General features: G+C 48.3%; 1 protein-coding gene across 2 annotated transcripts in view; it reads left to right on the forward strand.

Moving 5' to 3' along the window:
- CLIP2 (CAP-Gly domain containing linker protein 2) overlaps positions 1-10,811 on the forward strand; it is a 75,317-nt gene extending 64,506 nt beyond the window's left edge. For both annotated transcript variants that reach the window (XM_044429812.1, XM_044429811.1), the window contains exons 14-17: positions 2,111-2,270; positions 3,542-3,727; positions 4,956-5,009; positions 6,733-10,811. In XM_044429812.1, the coding sequence (XP_044285747.1) occupies positions 2,111-2,270; positions 3,542-3,727; positions 4,956-5,009; positions 6,733-6,744 (412 nt within the window). In that variant the 3' untranslated portion in view covers positions 6,745-10,811. The remainder of the gene's footprint in view (positions 1-2,110; positions 2,271-3,541; positions 3,728-4,955; positions 5,010-6,732) is intronic.
- Positions 10,812-11,026: the final 215 nt, after the last annotated feature.

The raw sequence follows: 11,026 nt of genomic DNA on the forward strand, positions 1-11,026 counted from the left end.
ACTGAGATACAAACATAATAATATAAAATTAAAATTAACAGTATAAAATAAGTAAATAAAGAATATAGGAGGAGAAAAGAGAAGGAAGAAGAAGTTGCCCTGGCCAGATCATATCTTTTATTTATTAATGGTGGCGGCCGTGGTGTTGGGCCATCCCCTCACAAAGCCCGGCACGGAGCATCTTCTAGGTGTGGGATCCAGACACCCCTGTGTCACCGTTCAGCTTTTTGGCAGGAGCAAGGCCTTAGTGAATTTTGAGGGCCTTTGGGGAAAGTATTGGTTGATGGCAGCAGAAGTTTCTTGGGGTGCAACAGGAGAAACGGAACCTTAAAGCCTGTCGGCGTTTGCACGCTGGACTCTCCTTCTCTACACGCTTACGGGTCCAGACTAAAGTTGAACTGTGGGTATCGCTGAGCCATAGTGTAGTGAGTTGACTGAACCCAACCCATAAATCCACTAGTCCTCAAGGCATTGCCCCTCTTGGGTGGCTTCTGCCCATTTTTTAAGAAGTGAGGTTGATGTTGGTTTATTTATTGATCGATTTAAAACTTTGTATGCCGTCCATTACTGTCATTTCTGAACGGCTTGCAACATCATTGCAAACTACAATAAAATAAGATCAATTAACTATTCCACACTGAGCATCATTTAAAATAAGTTAAATTACTGTGTGTTAAAATATTGTTCAAATAAAAAGGTCTTGACCTGGCGCCGAGAAACATACAATGACGGTGCCGGGCGGACCTCTCTAGGGAGCGCATTCCATGGTTGGAGATTCCCACTTCTACTGTTTCTGGTTTCATTGGAGTGGCTGGAGTTTGTCCAACAGAAAGCGGAGGCCATAATTGTAATCAATGAATATACTACTGTATGCATCTTCTGTTGATAGCTATTTCTTGTCTTTGTTTGGGATTTCCCTCCATGGCACAGATACCAACATGCAGCGGAGAGACTTTAATTGGGAACCCAGGGCAGTAGCAAGGAAAATGTTTTGTTCCCCAGTGCCAGGGCTGACTCCCTGGTTGAATTCACGTACCCCAGCCACTCCTAAAAAGCAACCAAAACCAAACTGCTGGGAGATTCCATCAAATATCATAGTTACTGGGTGCTGTTGGGCTTTTAGTCCTACCTCCACAAAGGATTTTGGATCCTGAATGGTGCATGAAGAATAAATTTACTTCCCTGATCACTGGAAGTGCACAGCAGACCTTACTTTAAATCCATGATTGAATTTAATTATTCCTGTTACTCTAGAGCAGATGCAGAAGACATGACTGAAAGTGGACTGTTAGGAAAGGTTTTTTTTAAAGATCGGGACCACCCCCATCTCTTCCTGGGAGCCAGTGTGGTGTAGTGGGTTAAAACACAGGACTAGGACTCCAGATCTGAGTTCGAATCCCACTCAGTCATGGAGCCAACTGGGTGTCTCTCAGCCCAGCCTACCTTGCAGGGTTGTTGTGGGCATAAGAGGTAGAGGAGGAAGAAAAGTGCACCAGCTGCCTTGAATTCCTTGAAAGGAAAAAAGGTAGGATATAAATATGATGAATAAATATAAATTGTAATAATACTGGCCCTATTATAATAATGAATGATGCTGTTCGGTGCACATGCGTATGAGCAAATTCAGCTGCTGGAGGTGGGTTCAAAGTAAGGTTTGCTTTGGCCCTGAAAGGGCCCGTTGTGAAATGGATGTCAACCAGCCGTGTTTGGCTTGGAAGAGAGGAGGTCCTTGCGGGCAGGAGAGCTCTCTTCGGTGACCTGATGGGCTGCCCCATAGAAGTGGGCAAAGGTGTGTCCAGGAAGGGGCGAAGTTATGGGACGGGGGCCGTTGAGTGCAGACTGAGGATCCTCTTGAGTGGAAGAGTGGTGGGGCGATGCCAGTGATTCTCCAGTGACCCCGAACTGGGAATTCTCTCGCTGGCGGATTTCCTTGTGGCCCTAAAGTTCTGTGGTTCCGCGACCCCGAAGGGGCCTGGCGTCCGAGTGGAAGCCTCCGGGGATCGTTCAGTGGCACTTCCATGCTCCCCATTTGCGGGGGGAGGGGGGTGGGGAACCCTCGGAAGGCCTGCTCTGACCCCTCGCTGTGATGCTTTCCCGGCTTGCCCTGCAGAAGCCTGAACGAGCTGCGTGCGCTGCTGATGGAAGCGAGCCGGCACTCGCCCGGCCCGGAGCGGGACCTGAGCCGGGAGGTACACAAGGCCGAGTGGAGACTGAAGGAGCAGAAGCTCAAGGACGACATCCAGGGCTTGCGGGAGAAGCTGACGGTGTTGGTGCGTGTGGGGCTGGGGGGGCGGTTGGCTTGGCGCAGGTGCCCGGCGTGGCGTGGCGTGGCGGTCGCCCCCGGGGCTGGAGGGCTGGACTGCAGGGAGCCGGGCCTCCCCGCTGCGCCTCCCTGCCTTTCCAAGCAGCCCCGTCGCTCCCAGGGGCAGCGGCCGGATCTCCACCGGGGGCTGAGTGATCGCGAGGCGCGACCCAGCTTGCCCGCCGACTCTCCCGACCTTTCTCAGGTTCACGTCAAAACGTCTGCCGGTCTTGGGAGTCGTGTTCCTGGGAGAAACATGAGGTCTGAATCGAAGATTAGCTTAGGCAGTATGTTGACTCTCCGGTCACTTAGGTGCCACCTCTGGTGCTGCAGAAATCGGCTGGGTTTTGCATTCCCCTGCAGCACCTTCTTGCAGCCGAAGGTGTATAAAATGTTTCTAGGACCTGACTAGCAAAACTTTTGTGAAATATTGTGAGTATCCTACCAGTATTATTAATAAACTTTGCAGTAGATCTCTGAGTCGCAGCCCTTTGGCAAGAATAAATATAATTTCGAGAAAAACAAACAATGTCCAAAACAACAACAACAAACAAAACCCACCCCACAACACTGCAATAGCTGGCCTTGTGTATTTCACTACTGTATTGTGTATACTGTTGTATACTGTTGTATAGCATTGTAGTAAAACTCTCAGCCTCAGTTTTCTCCTGCAGAGCAGAAGTGTTGATAATGCTCTTTAGCTCAGCGTTTTGTTTAGCCACATTGCCTAGTTTTAGGGTGTTGCATTAGAAACACCGCTGTCTGGTAATTGGGAGATTTATTCATGGGGTGCAGGAGAGAACGGACTGTCCTTTGCCCCAAGCCACAGTTTTGTGTTTGGCCTCGGCTGCCAAACCTCAGAGCTTTGGCAAATAGCAAAAGAAATGCTCCAGGCCCGAACTTGGCCTATTCCTGGCCTGTCGGTGCTCTCTTCCATTTTGCCTGCCTGCCTGTTGTTGTTCCCATTTTACAGAGGGGAAGACTGAGAAAGAGAGGTTTGCTTAAGGCCATTGAGTGAGTACCTGGCAGAGGTGAGATTTGAACTTGAGACTTCCTCTTCCCAGATCAGTCTGTCTGCTTTTCAGAAAAGCAGCTCTCTAGATGAATGGATGCAAAACTCCTCTCTCTTCTTTTTCTGTTGCTGATTTTAATACTTCTTCATTCTGTATATCCACGTTTAATATTTTAATATAGTAATATGTGATGAAATGAAATGAGTTTTTTATCCTCAACATCCAGGACAAAGAGAAAGCAGTGACAGACCAGCGGAGATTCTCCCTCATAGACCCTTCCTCAGAGTCGGAAATTCTCCGGTTGCAGCATCGGCTGGTCAGCACGGAGGATGTCTTGAGAAATGCCTTGGAGCAAGGCCAGCAGATGGAGAAACTGATGGAAGCCATGAGAAGCTGTTCCGAGAGAGCGCAGGTCAGCATCACCTGGATTTTGGAGTAGCCGCCGCATCCATCATCTGGTCCCCGTTGAGCACCCCGTGTGGCTTCTCTAGCAAGGTCCACCCACTGTGCAGACTCAGAAATGAGGCACCAGGTTTTAATCTCCGGGTCTTCCCCTCTTGGCCAAAATTGTGCTGTCCCTCACAAAGTTGTCTCAAGCTTTTCCCTGCATAACTTGGCTGGGTTTGTTTCTGGGGGGATCGTATTTCTTAATGCAAACATATTTGCCATTTTAAAAATGTGGCATCCTTTATCCAAAGACTGTGACCAGCAAGATTGGTGTTCAAACGGCCACTCGGCCAGGAAGTTCACTTGGGTGTATTTGGACCAGTCACCCTAAATTCTCACATCCTAGACTACCTCACAGGGTGGTTGGTAGATCAAGAGCTGGATGTGTTTTAGGGCAAAATGTACTTGTTATGAGAACGACCACAAAAGTTGCAGCGCTCTCCTTTGAGCTGCTCGGGTCGCAAGGCTTCCTCCGTAATGTGCCATGTGTCCCTCCAGCTTCCCATTTTCTGGCACAACGCCTGTTTTGCATAGCTGTTGCTCTGGAGGGAAGAATACATCCAAACTGGGCACTGTTTCTTGTCGCTGGACTTTGCTTCTGGCCAAGTTCTCTGCACTGACAGGCCGGGGGGAAGGTTGAAAGCACCCATCGTCCAGATTCTGCACCAGGCACAAACAGTTCCCTGCGTATTTCCCCCCCACCCCCGGCATGTCTGTTTATCTCTGTGTTGGAAATGGGATTTTATTTTCTGGAGAAATATTTGGGTGTGTCACCTCGATCGAGACCTGCCAAAACATAGACGCTTCCCACCATGTACAGACTCCCTTCTACAGTCTGTGAAATGGTTAGCTCCAGTCACAGCTGTGCCATCTGTGAGAAGCAGAACTTGTGAATGCCCTGGTTTCAGTCTCAGAAGGTAATCCTAGTGGTACCTGGATTTCTTCATCGTGGTCTCTGTGCATCTGTTCTTTTTTGGCAAAGGAAAAGATTAACATAAAAACATTTTTTTAGTTCTGTTTTCTTAAAAAAGAACCTTGGGGCTTTCCACATTCTCTTCTTTTTCATCCCTTGCTTGCTTTTGGCATCACATAAAGATGTCCATTTTTAATGCCCCACCGTCTATTTCTTAGGTACCTTCCAATGGTGAAGCTTTTGTAAAGCAACTTTTTTCAAACCACTCTTTTCATTTTAGATGATGGGAAACTCTGAATCAGCTAATGGGATCCATCAGCAGGATAAACAAGAGGTGGGTGATTTTTAGATACTTGTCAAACATCAGTTTTCCCCCCTTGGTTTTGCTGATCCAACAGATAAATGACGTCCGTTTCTCCTTTTTGGTGCTCGTGTTTTCGCCAGTTAAAATGGTGGCCGCCCCTTTTATGGAAGCATAAGATGAGTTTAAAAAGCAAATTAATCATGTTCTCAGCAATGTTCTTATGCTGACTCTTACGATGCGCAGCAGATCGTTTTGGCACCTCTTGTACCAGAAGGGGCTTTGCATTCATCGGTTTACCTTTCACAGCCTTACCCGTCCTTTGCTTTCTGCAAGGTTTGCTGGATTCCTGCATTTCGTTTCTCACTTCTAGCATAAACAGAAGTCAACTTTGGTCTCCTACCAGCCACGTCATTCTAGGAATCCTTTTTGAATGAATCAGAACATCTCTGCATGCCATCCGTGTCTTCGGGCTGGCAGCATCCAATGAGATGTCTCTCTGGGGTGATGTAGGTTGTACCAGGTTGGCATCGGGGATAGAAAGAGGAAAGCCAAATCATGGGTGGTTAAGCAGGAGCAAAATTCAGAGTCCTTTGCCCCCTCACCACAGCTGCAGCACTTTGATGGTGGCTTGTGTAAACCAGTTTCCTGTTCCATCAGAAACAGGAAACTGGGTTTTAATGCTGATTTATGTTCTAGCAAGGGACTGCAGGTGGCGCAGTGGTTTAAATCGCTGTGCTGGTTGATCGAAAGGTCGCCGGTTTGAATCTGCACAACGGAGTGAGTTCCCGTTGCTCCGTCCCAGCTCCTGCCAACCCTGCAGTTCAAAAGCGTGCAAATGCGAGTAGATGAAAAGGTGCCACTCCGGTGGGCAGGTAACAGCGCTCCGTGCACTTCGGTGTTTAGTCATGCCGGCCACATGACCATGGAGACTGTCTGTGGACAAACGCTGGCTCTCTCGGCCAGGAAATGGAGATGAGCACCGCCCCCTAGAGTCAGGCATGACTGGACTTAATGTCAAGGGGAAACCTTTTCCTTTATGTTCTAGGATCTGAGACAAGCATCATTAACTACCAGGGATAGCGTTTCCCTGGTACCAGGGTAGCAGGTTGGGGAGAAAGCTTTAACTCCACTTTGGTGCACCTCATCTTACCAGAGAAATTCTCTTCAGAGGCTATTTAAGTTTAAAAGAACAGAACAAGCATCCAGGCCTTCCTACAGTTGATGTGATGTCAGTTTCTCCTCAGATGGAGGTTTTGTCACACTAAAGCCAAGCCTAGCAAGATCTCTTCTCAGGGGGAAATAACTGGCTTGCATCAGAGTTCACCTGCTAAGCAAAGCCGTTGCTTTCTTTGAGAATGCTTTGCGGTTTGCAGAGGTAATGCCCATCAGAGGAAAAGACGCGGTGAATACCCACTTGGGCAAAGCTGCTTCGCGGGGCAGAAACCCAGCATCCAGCCGGTGTTGTACTCTGTGTGCATCCAAGTCATGGGAGGAATGGCTGGGGAAGATAATCGAGTGAGGGGGAGTTGAAGGCAGAGGAGAAAGGGCAAACCAGAGGGGAGGTGGGTGGGCTCCCTCAAGGAAGCCACGGTCACAAATGTAGACGGGCTGAGCAGGGTCCGGATAGGACCGTTTGGGTGGCCCTCTCGTCCTTTGGGCCGCCCTAAGTCGGAGATGACTTGACGGCACATGCGAGCATGTTGAATAAGGACAGCCACTTTCCCAGCGGTGACGCGGTCTCTTCTCTTTGCAGGAGAGGCACTGATGAAGGAGAAGAGGCTGAGAAGGGCTATGAGATGCTCGGGTTTCCTCCCGAGAAGAGGCAGCACGTGGAATACCTCCTCTCTGGTACCCGAGTCCCCGTTTAAGCACTACCTAAAGTATTTCTGCTCTACAAACACTACAGCATTCATGGGAGTGTGTTCGCAGGTATAACCAGGACGGCCCAACCCCAGAAGTTCCGATTTCCCAAGCTGGGTCGGTTCCTGAAGAAAGCGGTACCGCATTTGTGTGTTCGACTGAATTTATCCACCTCTATGTGCAGCGCCGGGTGACTGGCTAATTGGCATGGGCCTCCTGGTGCCAGCTTTGGGGCGGGGGTGGGGTGCCCATCTGCGCTGGCTGGTGGGGGTGCCCCATTCCACGGCCCGTGGGGAGAGGTTGGCCAGGACCTGTATGCGGCTTTCTCCTGCCAGATGCTTGCCCTTGTCCTTTCCGCACTCGACATGCCTGCAGAACAGCCGCGCCCAGAACGGTCGAACGTGGGGGCAGCTTGGTCTGGAGACTCCCCAGGTGGACGACCACCACATCAGCGTCCCAGCGGACAGGTTCCGATTCATCCTAGCCGTGATCACGCGGGAGAAACGTTTTGGAGTGGACCTTTCTTTAACTTATTTTAACTTTGGTAACTGTCAAGTCATTGGTGGTGGTTTCCGATTATGGAAACGGTGGTGGACCTTCTGCCGGTGCCTGTAGGAGCTTCTCATCTGACCGTGGGAAGCCTGGCGGCTCGCGCACCCGTGCCAGGCAAAAGCAGAAAATGCCACAGTGCGGCGTTCAGCAAAGCTTTTGCAGCAACTTGGCATCTTCCGATAGCTGGCACGGCAAAAGACGCAATTCCCAGCAGCTGCTGGGGGTGATGGGGGTTGCAGTCCAATATATCTGAAGAGGGGGTGGCTTGGGGAAGGTTGCTCCAGGGAAACAGCTGGGTTCTTCAGCTTCGCTTCTTCATGGTTCCCACTCAACTTGTGTCGTAATTCTGACGTTTCCCCAGTGACTGGAGGATTATTTTTAATAACTCAGCCCGATTTAGACATGTGCAAAAAAACAAACGAACAAAAAATCATCCCCGTGCATTGTCCTGGTTGTAGACTGCAGGGATGTGTTGGTATATCTGAGTGCTGCAGCACCGGAAATGACAATACAGACCTCCCTGCTTGTAGAGAGCTAGCATGTCAGGGAGAAGGGTTCACCCTGGGGAACTTCCTGCCCTGCTGTTTCCCTGCTTGTGTGGAGCAGCACTGTAAGAAGCTCCTCCTCGCAAGAGCTGATGAGGTCCCAGAACTTCCGGCCCACCACGGTTCCCTCACTTCTGCAATTGGTCAAGTATTTCCTTGCATGTATGAAATCTGAACTGTAGAGCTTAATCTCCCAATGGGATGGACTTGTGTGTTCTAACATGAGTGTTGGAGTGAAGGGGGTTTTGTATGGTGGTTTTGCCTTTCCATAGTGGTACGCAGGTTTGAGAGAGAGAGAGAGAGAATCTGCGTGTGTTTAGTGTTACAAAAGCCTTTTTTAAATGAAGAGATCTCAGTATTAGAAAAAGCACCCCAGGCTTTGAATTTGGATCCAGTTTGCTCTAAAATCAATCCATGGGGTGAACCTTTGCCCCCACCCCCACTGCACCCACACTCCAAGCCCTGTGGACTTTCTGTGCCTCTCCACTGCACTCCCCCCGGTATGTGACAGACAGGAGAAAAGCCACACCGTGCAAAACTTGAGTAATTTACTTCTTTGGTGCCCAGCCCAGATGACACGCGTCTGACATCAAGCAGAATAGCTATCCAGTTTGCTCTCTGTGCAAAAGATTTTCCTTGCAAATTGACAGTGCTGCATTTCAGAAATCGGAAACCTGTAAGGGCAAACTTCAGTCCACAGGAAACTGAGCCCAAATTCTAGTTCAATCCTAGCTCAAATTCTAGGATTTTCTGGTACCGTAGAATGGCTTTCCCATTGAACTGGGCAGAGATAGTTCTGACTATCAATCTGTAGGAATGCAGCACTGCCGTTGCATTTTTCTATCCATTTCTTATTCCCCAACCATGTGATTTACCAGAATGGCACAGACCTTTACAATACTTTTTTTTGTCATGGAACAGAGCTCCATTTCCTTCTCAGTTCATATTTGATGTGTGAAGAGCTTTCCCAAGATCTGTGGCATTAATTGGAAAATCAAAGAAAACACCCACCCAGTCTTGTGTTTGCCTGCTCTAATTTTTGTGCGCCGCATTCACCTTCCGCTGCAGTTTTGTCCAACCTGTGCACCACGTGAGCTGAGCTGGGGAGTGGATGCAGTGGACATTTTCTGCTGTCTTCTTGCTCCTCTCTCTTCTCCCTCCAGGGTTTGTTGAGAAATTGATCATGTTAGGAGGTGAGATAAGGAAGCAGAGATTAAGGGGGCATCCCTGTGCAAGTTTAGAACAAAGCCTACAACTCCCAGCATGCCCCTGTCAGCATAGCTGAGGCATTCTGGGTGTTGTGGGCCTTTCTCAATCAAGTTGGCATCGGGCTGCACTTTCAGTCGGTCTTTTTGTGGGTCTCTAAAGGTGCTGCGTTAGTGGTGCGCTCATTCTCCGTCTGGTTCCTATTTCTTTGTTTTGATGAATTAGTGGATGGACAAAAACATCTGTCTGCTTCCAGTTCTCTGCCGTTCCTCGTCTTGCTGGTGGCCTTTCACTGCGCTTTTTCAACAGCTTTATGCACAGGGACTGTTTGGAATTGAACTCCAAAGGCTGGCCAACATTTCCCCTAAGGAATTATTTCCATTCGCTTGGCAGGGGCTGCGTTCATACAGATAGAAAAAGCTGCTTTCTGGTGAATCTTGCTTTTGCAGGACCACACGGGCTTGTTGCCTCCTCCTCCTAGTAAAAATGGATAATTAAGTTGGCATATGAGGTGTAGTATGACCTCTGAACCTGGCATCCTGGTTTGCTGAACCTTCTACAAGTCAGAATTACAAGCCAGTGTTGGATCCTAGCTTATGAATCCTGGCTCATTTAGAAGCAACAAGCCAGGATTTGAGGGTTGGACACCCCTGCAGGCTCTCTATTTTGTGCTAGTTTTGCTGCTCAAGGGGAGCCACGTGGGAATAAAGGGACTGTGTAGATGCTCACTCACAACAAGAGAACGTTGGGTTTCCTCTTCTGTGTGAACTGTCTCTTAAAACAGTGGGCCCAATGATCTATATTCTAGTTTTCCACCCCAGTTACATCACAGCACTAAGAGAATCTTATATACTGCCATGGATCCACCTTTCCGTCTATCCTCTACATCAGCAGAAAAGCGTGAAGGGCTTCCACAGAACAAGGCAACACTAAAATAGTTTGGAAAGGACTTGTCTATCTGGTTTGTTTTCCATTTGTTCAGGTTGGAAAAGGCTTAAGGGTCACCTGATGAAAGAACAAAGGTTTAGTACCAGTCGGCTGCTGGGGGAGACATCCCCCACATTGCCAAAAATCCAGAAGGCCAAATTACGTCCCCAGTAGGAGTCATGACCAATTTGCAAGTGTTGGGTAGCAGTGCAAATTTGGCTCTCCTTTTCTAAGTCAAGGCACCGTGGCACATGCCTAAGCCGTCTTTGGAGTCCGAATAAACGTGCCTGGGAAGTTCACATGAAGAGAGAACCGAGGTCTCGGCGCGAGTCTTAAGGGAAAGCTGCCTAGCGATTCAAGACATAATTGTGTATGGATGTATTAATCCACTAAACAAATTGACCCAACTTACAGAACTCCTGCGCAGGACCAGAAAAAGCCGCTGCTAGATGTAATAAAATGGATAACCTTTTACCCACGTGGTATGTATTCCAATTTTGTAGTTTTAGTCACTTTTTTGGCTATCAAATTTTGTTAGATAAAGAAAATCAGTTCGACAGCTAATGTCTATTTTGTTATTGGTTCATTTTTTTTTCCTCTGTACAAAAACGGGACAGATGGGAGTCAGTTAAGTGTAACTGCTTCTGCAGATTATGTATTCATGTATCTCAAGCCGTCAGACTGGCTTGCCGAAGTGAGATGACCTCATACTAAACCAATAAAACCTTATGGTGGAAGAGAAGCACCCATGTTTTCCTCTTGTCCCTCTTCCAAGGATTCTGGATGGCACAAAACAAGGAAAGCTTGCAAAGATGCTCGACTGTAGGCTAAACTTTTGGAACGGGTGATTTCAAAATGGTTCTTCGAAAACTCTGTGCAGAATATAAGAATTTCAGTGGTTTTGCTATCAAGAAATTCAGTGGGCCTACTCTTCTCTCTCAGGGAAGGGGGTTACTT

The sequence above is a fragment of the Varanus komodoensis genome, unplaced genomic scaffold (assembly GCF_004798865.1).
Source record: "Varanus komodoensis strain SLA01 unplaced genomic scaffold, ASM479886v1 scaffold20_1, whole genome shotgun sequence".
Classification (NCBI taxonomy): Eukaryota; Metazoa; Chordata; class Lepidosauria; order Squamata; family Varanidae; genus Varanus; species Varanus komodoensis.